The sequence below is a fragment of the Pithys albifrons genome, chromosome 14, assembly GCF_047495875.1.
Source record: "Pithys albifrons albifrons isolate INPA30051 chromosome 14, PitAlb_v1, whole genome shotgun sequence".
Taxonomy (NCBI): Eukaryota; Metazoa; Chordata; class Aves; order Passeriformes; family Thamnophilidae; genus Pithys; species Pithys albifrons.
This window is the reverse complement of record NC_092471.1, coordinates 20758275-20773981: the sequence shown is the minus strand read 5'-3', so window position 1 is coordinate 20773981 and position 15707 is coordinate 20758275. Positions and strand designations below refer to the sequence as shown.

General features: G+C 57.3%; 1 protein-coding gene across 1 annotated transcript; it reads left to right on the top strand.

The window, feature by feature from the left end:
• Positions 1-1002: 1002 nt before the first annotated feature.
• On the top strand, positions 1003-15054 carry LOC139678312 (endothelin receptor type B-like). Its single transcript, XM_071569015.1, has 8 exons — positions 1003-1299; positions 6005-6529; positions 7376-7488; positions 8038-8242; positions 9379-9528; positions 10225-10358; positions 10938-11046; positions 12392-15054. Exons 2-8 carry the CDS (start codon positions 6032-6034, stop codon positions 12539-12541), a joined length of 1359 nt encoding a protein of 452 aa, XP_071425116.1. The 5' UTR covers positions 1003-1299; positions 6005-6031; the 3' UTR covers positions 12542-15054.
• The last annotated feature ends 653 nt before the right edge of the window (positions 15055-15707 follow it).

Here is a 15707-nt window from a genome sequence, read left to right as displayed (position 1 = left end):
GAGTGCCCTACCCTGACTCTTGAACAACCAGACACTGCTCTGCAGGCAGCTCAGGCTGCTCAGAAACCACAGCAGAACAAAACCAGAGCTGGGGTGTGAAAAGACACTGGTGCAACCTCTTGGAGATGGGAGCTTGGTCAGAAACATGTTCCTGACCTGCTTCACCTGGATCTCCTTCACCTGGATCTCCTTTACCTGGACCTCCTCTACCTCGATCTCCTCTACCTGGACCTGCTCCACCTGGACCTTCTCCCAGACAGGGCTCAGTGAGGCTTGTCCTTCTCCAGCGCCTCAGCAAAGCCTTCCATGCCCCATCATCTCTGCTGGAAGGTCCCTGCCTTGTCCCCAGCACACTCCTTGCTCCCAACCTTCTCCTCAGGAGCTCCAGGTGCACCACCTGGCATTACACACCCTGGGAAGAGAGACTGGGATGTCTTTTCTCCCAGGACCTGCTGGGAGCTGCTGGTCCCTTCCCCAGAGCCCAGCCCGGGGCTCCTGCTGGTCCATCACCCCGAGCCGACCCTCTCTGCCTTCCCCAAAGCCCCGCCAGGGGCTCCTGCTGGTCCATCACCCCGACCCTCTCTGCCTTCCCCAAAGCCCCGCCAGGGGCTCCTGCCAGGGCATCACCCCGAGCCGACCCTCTCTGCCTTCCCCAGAGCCCACCCCGTGGCTCCTGCCGGTCCATCACCCCGACCCTCTCTGCCTTCCCCAGAGCCCACCCCGTGGCTCCTGCCGGTCCATCACCCCGACCCTCTCTGCCTTCCCCAGAGCCCACCCCGTGGCTCCTGCCGATCCATCACCCCGAGCCGACCCTCTCTGCCTTCCCCAGAGCCCACCCCGTGGCTCCTGCCGGTCCATCACCCCGACCCTCTCTGCCTTCCCCAGCCCTGCCCGCCCCTCCAGCGCTGTTTGTTTGTTTATTTGTTTGGGATTTTCGCTCCTTCCCCTCGCGCTGCTGCTCCTCTCCCGCTTCTCCCTCCTCTCCTCTCCTCCCATCCCACCCTCACCCATTGGTCGCTCGGGGGAGCGCAGCGAGTTTCTATAAAACCACCCACTCCAGGCTGCTCAGCGAGTCCCAGAGGGGAGAAACATCCCCCTGAGCCACCTCGGGGGTCTAAACCGCGCCCTTTGTCCCGGGACATGCCCCGAGCCCCGTGCGGGGCTAAGGAGACGTGAGAAGGGCACAAGGTGATCCCAGAGCACCAAAATCCGCGGGTACCAGAAGGTAAACTCGACTCCAACGAAAAGCTTTGCTGTTCCGTGCGCCGATTCGCAAACAAAACGATTTCTTGCTTCAGGGTGAGTTTTGGCACGTTCTTCAGGTCCCTCCGTGACCAGCTCGCTCAGAGGGAGGTGTTGGGGGGACCAGGGTGCCTGGACAAGGTCCAGGAGTTGAGCAGGGAGAGGGTTCATGAGGAGAAATCCATCACACCTCTGGGAGAAACTCCTCCTTGCCCAGGTCGGGTTGAGGGCAGGGACCAGCTGGGCAGTTCCCACCCCACTCTCTCCCTCTTTTCCCCCACGCATGGGAATTCCCTTGCAAGGGGTATTTCTGCACAGGAAAGGTGTGTTTGGTGTTTGGACAGGTGGGTCTGGCAGGTGGAGCTGCTCTCCAAGGCAGAGGGACTGGCTGGAGCTGAGGATGCTGCCCGGGCTGCAGAGGCATTGCTGGTTCCCAGGGGTCCCAATTCCCCCACCCACCCACGGCACCTTTCAGGCTTTGACAGGGTTATGGGGATGGTTTTGTCTCGTTTTGTCTCTGGGAATCATTCCTTGATCTCCATGTCAGGATTCCAGTGGGTTCAGCTGTGCTTTGGGCTCAGCACAGGGTGAGATTTCCACTCCCATGGGTGAAAGGCAATAATTAAGAGAAGCTCCTCAGCCAGGCAGGTGGGATGGGGTGGTCCCTCCAGGCAAAGGATCAGCAACATGAGGAAAGCTCAGAGGGTTTTGGGACAAGCAATGCTGGCTTTGGTTTGACATCTGCCAGACACTCAACAATCTTCTTGCTGCTTCTGTGCCTCAGTTGCCCCCAAACTGAGGAAGGGCTGTGCTTTCAAGCCCTCTGAGGTGTGAGAGGCACGTGGAGGGCAAGGAGTAAAGGGGCTGTTGGGCAGGAGGAAACAATTTGCCTAAATTGCTGGATTTTGGGCAAGATGAGGGGAAAGTGCTGTTTTTCTGCAGTGCTTTGCAGCTGTGTCATGGACCAGAGCTGAGTCCTGTGATCCTCACTCACATGAGCTCTCCTCCCAAGCCCCCAGGGCTGAGCAGCCACGCTGGGCTCTGGTTGGGATGGGCAGATAAAAGCAGCCCGTGGCTGTGGGGACACAGGGAGTGACTTGCAGGGATTCTCTGGTGCCCTTTGCCAGTGCTGGCTCCAGGAGCCACCACAGTCCTCCAGCCACGAGGGTCAGATCCATGTCTGGGCCATCCAAAGCTGCTCAGGGATCTCAGGCAGCATTTCGGAGCTGGGTCTGCTCTCCCCTGTCACCTGCAATCCTGTGGTGGGGAGCTCAGGACACCCACCATGGGACACCTGTCCCCGGGGGAGCAGGACAGGGAGCTGAGCACCTCAGCAAGGGTACAGCCTGAAGTCCCTGGAACAGGTCAGAGCAGGGATTTGTGTCCAGGTTTGTGCTCCTTTGGGTTATTTATCCATCTCCTCCCTTCCTTTCCTCTCCCTTTCCCAGCACAACTGGGTGCCCAGGCATTCCCACAAAGCTGGCCCCTGGCACAGGGGATGTGCCCGGGTGCTCGGGAGGAGCTGTGCTTGTACACAAAGCTGGCCCCTGGCACAGGGGATGTGCCCGGGTGCTCGGGAGGAGCTGTGCTTGTACCTGGTGGGACTCCTGGTGGGCCTGGCCGTGTCTTCCCACAGTGGGGTCGGAGCTCCCACCACAGGTTCAGTCCTGGGATCCCTGGGGCAGGGAGAGCCACATTCCAGCCCTGGAGTGCCTTGGCTGGATGGTCCTGGGGGGCAGGTCCCGGGATTCAGGTTTGGGCTCAGATCCCAGCTCTGCCTGGCGGAGTCAGAGCAGAGTCTGAGTCCCAGCTCTGATCCCAGGCAGGCTCCTTGATCCTGCCCCACAGGCTCCTCTGGAGCACGGCACATCCCAGGGAATCCCGAAAGGCTCCAGTTCCCACTCCAGGCACAGCAACTTTTCCTCCCTTCAGAGCTGCAAAGGCAGATCCATCCCTGTCTGGGGCACAGACTGGCACTTTGCTGCCCTCTCCTGTTCCCTCTCTGGGCTCATTTCCAGATCTGGATCATCCAGAACCCCTTCCTCAAACTCACATCACTCCAGGGCGGTGCCACCACCCCCCTCAGCTTTCTCCTGTGGTTGTGGAGCAGCAGCTCAGCTTGTCCTGCCTGGAAGCATCACCAGAACCTGATCCATTCCAGGGATATTTGTTAGAGCTCCAGCCTTGGAGAGCCTTGGAGAGTTGAGAGACCTTTTCCTGCAAAGAGCACCGGGAGATTTATATCCCTGGGGATGGAGCTGAATGGGCATGGGGGGTTTGGAGAGGAAGCAGATGAGGATGAGGATGAGGATGGGGAAGGAGTGGCTGTGCTGCTGCACATGAATTGGAATGAGGTGGCAGGGAGTTCTGGAAAAAAATGCTGTGGTATTTTCCCAGCAGTTCTGTGCCTGGCACTGGAAGGCAGCCCAGGGCAGCCCACGGGATCTGCTGGGCAGGGGGATGTGGGAGCAGCTCAAGTTTTCCCAGGAATGAACTGAAAAAGCTCTGCTGGTTCTGTGGACCCTGAGCTGGGACTGTGGAACTGCCCAGACCTGCAGGCATTGACAGAGGCCCTAAAACTGCAACTTCAGTTGGGAACTGAACTGCCCAAAACTAAACTCTGCAATCCCTGGCAGGAGTCAGGAGTGGGGCGGGTCAGGGTCCCCATGGCAGGAAACAGGGACAGAAGGAGAGGGCACGGCCTCAGGCTCGGCCAGGGCAGGAGCAGGGGGCACAGCAGCAGGAATTTCTGCCTGGAAAGGGTGGGCAGGCCCTGGCAGGGGCTGCCCAGGGAGGGTTGGAGTGCCCAGCCCTGGAGGTGCCCAAGGCAGGACTGGCCGTGGCACTGAGTGCTCTGGGCTGGGGAACAAGGTGGGCATCGGGCACAGGGTGGGCTCCATGGGCTGGGAAGGCTTTGCCAAGGTGGGCATCGGGCACAGGGTGGGCTCCATGGGCTGGGAAGGCTTTGCCAAGGTGGGCATCTGGCACAGGGTGGGCTCCATGGGCTGGGAGGGCTCTGCCAAGGTGGGCATCGGGCACAGGGTGGGCTCCTGGGGCTGGGAGGGCTCTGCCAAGGTGGGCATCGGGCACAGGGTGGGCTCCATGGGCCGGGAGGGCTTTGCCGAGGTGGGCATTGGGCACAGGGTGGGCTCCATGGGCTGAGAGGGCTTTGCCAAGGTGGGCATCGGGCACAGGGTGGGCTCCATGGGCTGGGAGGGCTTTGCCGAGGTGGGCATTGGGCACAGGGTGGGCTCCATGGGCTGAGAGGGCTTTGCCAAGGTGGGCATCGGGCACAGGGTGGGCTCCAGGGGCTGGGAGGGCTTTTCCAACCTCAGGGATTCTGGGATTATAAACAGGAGTGGGGTGGACGTAAAAAGAGATCTGGCTTGGCCACGGGAGCAGCAGTGCCAAGGGCAGGAGGGGCAGTCACAGCTCCCACACACCTGGCGAGCCCAGGAGGTGCCCTCAGTCACTGAGGTGCTGCATCTGAGACACTTCTCCTTTGAGTTGGTTTTTCTGAACTGGCCTGTTTCATTTTAGCAGCACAACCTCCCAGGGTTGCTGCAGGGGCAGCCACTCTGACCTGACAGGAGCAGATTGGGCATCATTTCTGGTCAGTTCTCCAGCAATTCACAGAATAGAATAGAATCATAAAATAGAACATCTCAGGTTGGAAGGGACCCACCAGGACCATCCAGTCCAACTCCTGACCCTGCTCAGGACACCCCAACAATCCCACCCTGTCCCTCAGAGTGTTGTCCAAACCCTCCTGGAGCTCTGGCAGCCTTGGGGCTGTGCCCACTGCCCTGGGGAGCCTGGTCAGTGCCCACCACCCTCTGGGGGAAGAGCCTTTGCCTGAGATCCAACCTGACCCTGCCCTGGCACAGCCCCAGCTATTCCCTGGGTGCTGTCCCTGCCCTGGCACAGCTCCAGCCATTCCCTGTGCCCTGTCCCTGCCCTGGCACAGCTCCTGCCATTCCCTGTGCCCTGTCCCTGCCCTGGCACAGCTCCAGCCATTCCCTGTGCCCTGTCCCTGCCCTGGCACAGCTCCTGCCATTCCCTGTGCCCTGTCCCTGCCCTGGCACAGCTCCAGCCATTCCCTGGGTGCTGTCCCTGCCCTGGCACAGCTCCAGCCATTCCCTGGTCCTGTCCCTTTTCACAGAGAGCAGAGGTTGGAGCTGCCCCTTCCCTGCCCCTTGGCAGGAGCTGCAGACCCCGCTGCTCTGCCCTCAGTCTCCTCTGCTCCAGGCTGAACAGACCAAGTTTGCTTTCATTCAATCCCATTCCTCCTTCCTCTGCTGACAAAGTTCCCTCCCTTAGCCCTTGAGCACAAGCCCTGTGGGGAGAGGCTGAGGGAGCTGGGGGTGTTCAGGCTGGAGAAGAGGAGGCTCAGAGGTGACCTCAGCACTGTCTGGAACTGCCTGAATGGAAGTTCTGGCCAGGTGGGGGTTGGTCTCTTCTCCCAGGCACTCAGCAATAGGACAAGGGGGCACGATGGGCTCAAGCTCTGCCAGGGGAAATTGAAGTTGGAGAGCAGAAAGAAATTCTTTGCAGAGAGAGTGCTCAGGGATTGGAATGGGCTGCCCAGAGAGGGGGTGGATTCACCATCCCTGGAGGGTTTTCAGCTGAGCTTGGCCGTGGCACTGAGTGCCATGATCTGGTAAAGGGACTGGAGTTGGACCAAGGGTTGGACTTGATGATCTGGGAGGTCTCTTCCAACACAGTTCATTCTATGATTCTGTGATTCTTTCTCCACCTACAGATCCAACCAAGACTCCAAGGACATCCCATGAGCACTATGAGGACTCCCAGTAGCAGCTTCCCTGTTTGGTGTTCCACGACAGGACTCCCAGCTCCCACCACTGTGGCCGTTCTCCTGACCTGCCTCTTCTCCAGGGCACACAGCCAGACCCCCTGGGCTCTCCAGGAGAGCACCATCCCCTCAGAGGTTCTCAGCCTGGAGCAGGGGTACAGCCTGGTGCAGCCCAGCCTCCTGCAGGATGCCAGGGTGTCCAACCTGTCCGAGGGCATCCCTGGGGGCAGCAGCTCGGAGCCGCCGCTGCTGCCCGTGTGTGCCAAGCCCGCGGACATCAGGCACGTCTTCAAGTACATCAACACCATCGTGTCCTGCACCATCTTCGTCGTGGGCATCATTGGCAACTCCACGCTCCTGAGGATCATCTACAAGAACAAGTGTATGAGGAATGGCCCCAACGTCCTCATCGCCAGCCTGGCCCTCGGGGACCTGCTCTACATCCTCATTGCTCTGCCCATCAACGTGTACAAGGTAGGGCCAAGGTGGCACAGAGGGCCTGGCAGGGGTGGGGACTTCTCCCACCAGCCCCAGTGCCTTGGGCAGGATCTCTCTGAGTTCCTGTGGCTGCCCCATCCCTGGGAATGTTCAGTGCCAGGTTGGATGGGGCTTGAAGCAACCTGGTCTAGTGAAGGTGTCCCTGCCCATGGCAAGGGATGGAACAAGATGAGCTTTAAGGTCCCTCCCAACCCAAACCATTCCATGAATCCATGATTTTCTTGCTGCTGAGGCCAAATAAAAGAGCTTGAAGAGGGGGCTGGTTCTGAGTGGGGGTAACCTCAGGATGGGCTCCAGGTGTCATGGGGATATCAGGACTTCGAACTCAGGCCTGGATCTGTCCTGCCTTCAGGGCACCTTGTTCCCAGTCCCCCCTGCTTGCCCCAGCTGAGTGTTCTGTAGGGAATGTGAGTGTGGTCGAGGAGCAGAGTGTGACAAAGGCTCAGGACACGTGGCTTGAGCTTTGGGACTGGGTTTGGGCTGTTTCAGACATGACACCTGTTTTCCCTGTGAAAACAACCCCAAGAAGCCCATTGTGGTGTTTAGGACTCAGATCCATTCAAAACCACCCAGGGTCTGGAGTCAGGACCTGGTGTCTGGACCATCCTTCACTCATGTGTCCACTCACCTCACCAGGAGTCCTTGGAAAATGAAAGGTTCCCAGTACCCCCAAACCACTGCAGAGCTCACACCCCTCTGAACCTCAGAGTGCTCTCAGCTGTTCTCCGCGGGTTCCTCTCACCTTGTGGGGACCCACCTGCTGGTTTGGGAAGCAGGACACACATTCCCAAAGCAGCCTGGTAACCTGTGGTTCTTCCCCAGCTCCTGGCAAAGGACTGGCCCTTTGGAGTGCAGGTGTGCAAGCTGGTGCCCTTCATCCAGAAAGCCTCTGTGGGCATCACGGTCCTGAGCCTTTGTGCCCTCAGCATTGACAGGTAGGAATCAACATCTGTCCTGAGCCTTTGTGCCCTCAGCATTGACAGGTAGGAATCAACATCTGTCCTGAGCCTTTGTGCCCTCAGCATTGACAGGTAGGAATCAACATCTGTCCTGAGCCTTTGTGCCCTCAGCATTGACAGGTAGGAATCAACATCTGCCTGGCCCGTGTCTCTCACATGTCCCTTTGCTGTGAGCAGAAGGCAGAGCCTGGTGCCAGGCCAGTTCTGAGGTGGGGACAGGCTGCTGTTCTGTGGAGCTGAAATCCAGTAGGAACTGAGCTGGGTGATGGAGTTACATCCTGCTGGAAAAGGCTGAGGGGAGAATGTGCTGGAACAACAGGTGGGGAGGTGGGGAAGGGTGGCAAGTGGACACTGGGCAAGGACAGCCCCCATCACGCTCACCCACTGAGCTTCCCATTCCACTGGAAGGTCCAGGGGTGGTGGAGGAAGGTGGATGGGGAAGGCCCTTTGGGGACAAGTCTAACGTGCACCTTCTCACCCCTTTCCTGCCGATCTGCTGCCGTGGTGTCCCCACCCCTTGGGCAGGTACCGGGCCGTGGCGTCCTGGAGCCGGATCCAGGGCATCGGGATCCCCCTGTGGAAGGCAGTGGAGGTGGTGCTGATCTGGGCAGTGGCCATCGTGCTGGCAGTGCCCGAGGCCATCGCCTTCGACATGGTGGAGCTCAGCTACTGGGAGCAGCACCTGTGGGTGTGCATGTTGGCCTCCGAGCAGAAGTCCAGCTTCATGATGGTACGTGGCCCTCCCGCCCCTCTGCCAGGGACGGGACACCAGGGAGCTCCCTCCTTGGGCAGAGGAGTAGGTGCTCCTGGGGTGGCTTCTGGCATGGGGCGAGGCAGGGAGAGCAGGGGCAGGCAAAGCACAGGGCACAGGAATTGTAGTGATGTGGGGCAGATTGAGGTTGAATGTGGGACCAGAAACAGGAGGCTGGGTTGGGCTTCACCACCCACATCAGGAAGCTTCAGAACCTCCTACACTGTCCCAGCAGGCCAAAGAGTGTCCCCACAAGCTGCCTACACAGGTAACCTTTTCCTCAGGGTCTGGTGAGCAAGGGAAGGAAGACCCTTATGAAGGATCAGGACTTATCTCAGGGTCTGGTGAGCAAGGGAAGGAAGACCCTTATGAAGGATCAGGACTTATCTCAGGGTCTGGTGAACAAGGGAAGGAAGACCCTCATGAAGAATCAGGACTTATCTCAGGGCCTGGTGAGCAAGGGAAGGAAGACCCTCAAAGGATCAGGACTTATCTCAGGGTCTGGTGAACAAGGGAAGGAAGACCCTCATGAAGAATCAGGACTTATCTCAGGGCCTGGTGAGCAAGGGAAGGAAGACCCTCAAAGGATCAGGACTTATCTCAGGGTCTGGTGAACAAGGGAAGGAAGACCCTCAAAGGATCAGGACTTATCTCAGGGTCTGGTGAGCAAGGGAAGGAAGACCCTCAAAGGATCAGGACTTATCTCAGGGTCTGGTGAACAAGGGAAGGAAGACCCTCAAAGGATCAGGACTTGTCCCACCATGCCTAACAAGCTCCTCCAAGAGGGCTACCTGGGGCTGGCAGCCAGATGTTTAGAGGACATGGTGATGTTCAGGCAAAGGTTGGACTTGATGGTCTTGGAGGTCTTTTCCAACCTTAATGACTTTGTGATTCAATGATTCCATAATTCTATTTAAGCCAGTCCTTACACCTTCAGGTGAAACCTGTGCAGCAGCTCTAGGGGAAGACAATCCCCCATGTGCTTAGGACAGGAGCTGGAACCTTTCACACCCCCAGAGTGTCTGCACAGGCAGAGTGGGACTGGGCCAGCTCCTCCCCCAGTTGCCCACCCTGCCCTTTGCCCAGTTTGCAGCTGCTCTTCCTTTCCCACGCAGTTCTACAGGGATGTGAAGGACTGGTGGCTTTTTGGCTTCTATTTCTGCCTGCCCTTGGTGTGCACTGGCATCTTCTACACCCTCATGTCCTGTGAGATGCTGAGCAAGAGGAACGGCATGAGAATCGCTCTGAACGACCACATGAAACGGGTGAGGGGTCCAGAAGGGAGGAATTCTGCCCTCCCAAGGAGCAGGGAGAGCTGTGGAGGGGGGAATGGGACAGGTACGAGCTGGCAAAGCCTCACAGCAGATCTTGGCACATCCATGCAAGGGTTAAACCAGGAGAAGGGCCTTCAGCTCCGCCATCTCCAGCCTCAAGGACAATCCCAACCACTTTACAGCCAAGGACCATCTTCACTCTCAGTTTCTTATGGTCCTTTGTCTCTGGTTGTGCCACACCAAACTGGACCAAATGCTGGATGTGCAGAATCCCAGAGAAGGCATGTAGGAAAAATAAGGAGTTCACTGTCCCATCCCACACTTTGGGAATGATTCCTGAGGGAGACCAGCCAGTTGCTGCAATAACAGCATGTGAGGGGTGGATGGAGGAGATCCCCATGTCCCAGGGAATGTCATCCCAGTAGAGCCCCCAGAGCAAGAGTGGGAAGGGGCATGAAAGGGTCTGGTCCATGTTGAGCTGCTGGTTCCCTCTCCCCTTCTCCAGCCTGGATCACACAATGCAGGATTTAGGAGCAACTTGGCCTAGCAGAAGGTGTCCCTACCCATGGCAGGGAGTTGGAAACGGGTGATCTTTATGCTCCCTTCCAAGCTCATCCCACAATTCCATATTTCCATATTCCTGCTCCCCCGTGCTCACCCTGTGCCCCACACACCCTGTGCTGGCAGCGCCGGGAGGTGGCCAAGACCGTGTTCTGCCTGGTGGTGATCTTTGCACTCTGCTGGCTGCCCCTCCACCTCAGCCGCATCCTCAAGAAGACCATCTACGACCAGACAGACCCCAACAGATGTGAGCTGCTCAGGTAGGGCCCCAGGTAGGGCCCCAGCAGGTGGGCACCGAGCTGGGAGTGCCAGTGGGGCCAGCACAGGCTGGTGGAGTTGCCTTCCAGCACCAGGTGTCAGTGACTCCTTCTCCAGATGGCATCGCCCCCCTGGTGGGCACAGAGCGGGTGTGAGGGACCACGAGAAGGGGCTACACTCAGTTTTGAAGGGCCTCTGTAAAGATGTGGGTTGAGGAAGTCTCCAGGGCAGGGAAACATTCCCAGCAGGGCTGAAGGGACTGTGGCACATCCTGGGGCTGTGCCCATGTGGTCGGTGCCCGACTCCCTTCTCCTTTCACCCACAGTCCAACAACCAGTTCAGGGCAGAAGCTGCTGTGCTGGAGCTTGAGGACATTGTGGTCACCAGGGGAGATCAGAGCTTGAGCTTTGGATTCCTCGGGAAAATGTGCAAGAAAAAGTGGTTTTTCCTGGGAAAGGACTTTGTGCTTGGCTTCCTGTTGGCAGCCACTGACCCTCCATGGGGACAGCACCCCAGGCCAGGCACTTTGGGAACTCTCCCTCAGTTCTCCACAAGCTTCCAACGCTCTTGTCTCCCCTCAGCTTCCTCCTGGTGATGGATTACTTTGGGATCAACATGGCCTCCCTCAACTCCTGCATCAACCCCGTGGCTCTCTACTTCGTCAGCCGCAAATTCAAGAACTGCTTCCAGGTAGGAGTGACCCTTCCAGAGCTCCTGGCTGGGCTGGCTGGTCCCAGACACCAGGCCCAGGGACACCAGCTCATCTTCGTTCTCATCCCAAATCTCCCCTTGATAGGAATGTCCCATCCCAGCTCCGAGTACACCAGAGCTCCATGCTCTGCTATGGGGAGGCTTTGGGCAGAGCAGGATCTAGGACAAAACTTCCCTGTCATTCTGGAACAGGAGCATCCCCACAAACCCCCAGACCAGGGACTGGGGCAGCTCCAAAAATTGAGTCCAACTTATTTGGACATAATTTTCAGGAGTAGTGGAGCCCTGAGAAAGGAAGGGGATGGGATGGGATGGGATGGGATGGGATGGGATGGGATGGGATGGGATGGGATAGGATGGGACGGGATGGGATGGGATGCAATGGGATGGGATGGGATAGAATGGGATGGGATAGGATGGGACGGGATGGGATGGGATGCAATGGGATGGGATAGGATGGGACGGGATGGGATGCAATGGGATGGGATGGGATAGAATGGGATGGGATAGGATGGGATGGGATGCAATGGGATGGGATTGGATAGGATAGCATAGGATGGGATGAGATAGGATGGGATAGGATGGGATGGGATTGGATAGGATAGCATAGGATGGGATGGGATGGGATGGGATAGGATGGGATGGGATTGGATAGGATAGCATAGGATGGGATGGGATTGGATAGGATAGCATAGGATGGGATGGGATGGGATGCAATGGGATGGGATTGGGTAGGATAGCATGAGATGGGATGGGATTGGATAGGATGGGATGGGATAGGATGGGATGGGATGCAATGGGATGGGATTGGATAGGATGGGATGGGATGGGATAGGATGGGATGGGATGCAATGGGATGGGATTGGATGGGATGGGATGGGATGGGATGCAATGGGATGGGATTGGATAGGATGGGATTGGATGGGATGGGATGGGATTGGATGGGATGGGATTGGATGGGATGGGATTGGATGGGATGGGATGGGATAGGATGGGATGGGATGGGATGCAATGGGATGGGATTGGATGGGATGGGATGGGATGCAATGAGATGGGAGTCACCTCCCTTCCCCTGTGGCAAAATAAAGAGTTGACCCTGTATGTTCTGCCCCCAAAGAACAAGAAAACACAACTGTAGAGAGTGCCCAAGGTTTTGGTATCTTCACTTCCCACACACACCAGCCCTATCCTGGAAAACCTGCTCCCGGGACAGGAGTGCAGGCTGAGTTCCCAGGCTGGCACTGCCCAGGGTCACCTGGCAGCACCAGGGTGGGCACATCCCTGTCCCCCAGCACTGTGACTGTCCCTCCCTGTGTCCCTGCAGTCCTGCCTGTGCTGCTGGTGCCAGAGGCCGGCGCTGAGCCCGTCCCCGACGGACGAGAAGGGATCAGTTGGGAAGTGGAAGGCCACGGGGCAGGAGCTGGGGCTGGACCGGAGCAGCTCCCGCCTGAGCAACAAGTACAGCTCAGCCTGAACCCGTCACCTGTGGGGCCAAGGACAAGGCACTGGCCAGGACAGCAGGGCCCCTCTGCTCCTCTCCCACCCACGGCTGTGTCCTGCCTGGAACACCTTTGCCTTTGCACCTGAAGGAGCTGCAGCACCACAGGGCCCCCAGGCCCAGCTCTGACCTCCCCTGCAGGAGGGGCAAAGGGATTCACATCCCTACAGGATTTTTGATTTCCTTGCAGGAAAACCAAGTGACTTCTGGCTGTTTGTCTTGGGGTGGAACATGGGGAGATGTGTGTGGAAAGGGAAGGAAGGCTGAGGTGTGGTCACTTTGAGGTGGATGTGGGATGGGGAGAAGAGGGAGAGGACCTTGAGTGACAATTCCCAGCTGAAAAAGAAAAAAAAAAAAGCTTTGGTAACACCTCTCTGTGTTGCTGGGACTGGAGTCAGGATGAAATCCAGGTATGGCATCAGTGGCCTGGACCTTCCTCCTGCCTGTGGTGGGGAGAGATGGGCAGGAACAGCTTCACTGTGTGACCAACCTGACTCCCTCCTCTTCCCCTTTTCCTGGGAAACCTTCCCCAGGCTCCTGACTCCAGGGTGATGGTCACCCCTCCTGGGAGTGGCACATGCAGGTGACCATGTGTGACCCCAGGTTTGGGAACCAGGTGTCCTGGGCAGGCACTGGTGGGAGCTCCAGCCAAGCCATGGGCTCCAGGTGTCCCTTCCCAGGGCCAGGGGAGCTCCAGGTTGGCCAGGGATTGCTCCTCCTTCCAGGGGAGCTCCAGGCTGGCCAGGGATTGCTCCTCCTTCCAGGGGAGCTCCAGGCTGCCCAGGGCTTGCTCCTCCTTCCAGGAGAGCTCCAGGTTGCCCAGGGATTGCTCCTCCTTCCAGGGAAGCTCCAGGCTGCCCAGGGCTTGCTCCTCCTTCCAGGGGAGCTCCAGGCTGGCCAGGGATTGCTCCTCCTTCCAGGGGAGCTCCAGGCTGGCCAGGGATTGCTCCTCCTTCCAGGGGAGCTCCAGAGGGGCCAGGGACTGCTCCTCCTTCCAGGGGAGAGTTGGTAAACCCAAGAAAGGGAAGGCAGAGGTGGTTCAGATCCAGGGGAGGCTGAAACCAATAATCCAGCCTTCACCTTCCCAACCCCCTGTGGAACCTGGAAGCAGCTGAGTCTCTGCCTGGCAGCAGGAAAGGCACAGAATCCAGGTGTGCCCCTCCAGGAAAGCAGCCAGCCTCAATTCAGGCTCTCCAGCAGCTGGAATGTCCTTCTGGAATGGTCCTGGAAGGGGGATCACCAGTACAGCCACAGCTCCAAAGGGGATTTGATGCCTGGAGTTGGAGCTCCCTCTGCCAACCAGGCCGAGCTCTGCCATGCCCTGGGCACTGGGACAACAAGTTCCATGGCACTTGTGAGGGCACAGCAACGTCCTCGTGGTCAAATGAAGGTGGAAAGGGCAGTGGGGAAGAGCTGAAAGAGCCTCTAGGACAACCCAAAACATGGCAAAGAGCTTCTCCAAATTCACAGGGACAATATTAATCCCCCCACTGATTTTCCAGCAGTTTTCAAGGTCAGATTGGAGAGGGTTTGGAGCAACCTGGTCTAGTGGAAGGTGTCCCTGCCCATGGCAGATGATTGAGAAGGTCCCTTCCAACCCAATCCATGAGTCCATGTGTATTCTAACCTTCATTCTTGCCAAAACTTTAAGAAAACCTACATGAAAAGGTTTTAGTTAGGAATTTTTTGATGATTTCCTGTTAGTTTTCCCTTCTTTCTTTTCCCTCTCTCTGCTTTTCTTCTTTTCCCTTTTCACCTTCCCATGTTAAAAAATGGAGAGAGGAAAACAGGAGAAGAGACCTGCAATTAAAACATTTCCCAGGAGCTGGGTGTGTTTTTAAGCTCAGCTTTCACTGAAATGCAAATGTTTTACCAACAAATCATATTTCTGAAAGACAAATGGGTTTCAAGGAAAGCAGGAGCTGAGGAATATGCAGACCAGCCCATTTTCCATCAGTTTCCATAAGTTTCCCAACCTCCTGGAGTGACTGTGTGTGTGTTGCAGCCCTGCTGGGGGCTCTGCCCCACACCTGGCTGTGTTTGTTGGGGGAAAAATAAAGCCCAAGGAGAAAACTGATAAACACTCAGATGTTCCAGTGCACACACATGAGTAAAAGGGTATTTTTTAATTGATTCTGCTTATAAAAGAATCAGAATTCAATGTGTTTCTATATTTGTCCACATTTACAGGCAAATGGAGTCTGTGACTTCAACTCACCACCTCCCACTGCTCCAAGAAGCTCCCACTCTATGTGGGACCACAGGGCATGGGCAGGATGGATCCCTGGCAAGAATCCCAGAGGAAAAGGAGCTGGATTAGGAAATCCAGGGCTCAGGTGGCTCCTTGGTCTGAGCACAACCCCACCACGAGCCTGTTGGCAAGACCCAGTTTGCCAATTCCTGTTTGATGGTGATTTTGTAGAGAAAACCTGACCTTGCCCATCCTGCCTCTCCCTCCCTGTTTGTCAATAATAAACCACAGTGGTGTTTGAAAGGAGAATTCTGGCTGTGTGAAGGGAGACCCTCTGGCTGTGTGTAAGGAGACCCTCTGGCTGTGTGTAAGGAGACCCTCTGGCTGTGTGAAGGGAGACCCTCTGGCTGTGTGTAAGGAGACCCTCTGGCTGTGTGTAAGGAGACCCTCTGGCTGTGTGAAGGGAGACCCTCTGGCTGTGTGTAAGGAGACCCTCTGGCTGTGTGTAAGGAGACCCTCTGGCTGTGGGAAGGGAGACCCTCTGGCTGTGTGAAGGGAGACCCTCTGGCTGTGTGAAAGGAGACCCTCTGGCTGTGTGAAAGGAGACCCTCTGGCTGTGTGAAAGGAGACCCTCTGGCTGTGTGAAGGGAGAACCTCTGGCTGTGTGTAAGGAGACCCTCTGGCTGTGTGAAAGGAGACCCTCTGGCTGTGTGAAAGGAGACCCTCTGGCTGTGTGAAAGGAGACCCTCTGGCTGTGTGAAAGGAGACCCTCTGGCTGTGTGAAAGGAGACCCTCTGGCTGTGTGAAAGGAGAATTCTGGCTGTGTGAAAGGAGACCCTCTGGCTGTGTGAAGGGAGAACCTCTGGCTGTGTGAAAGAACCTCTGGCTGTGTGAAGGGAGACCCTCTGGCTGTGTGAAGGGAGACCCTCTGGCTGTGGGAAAGGAGACCCT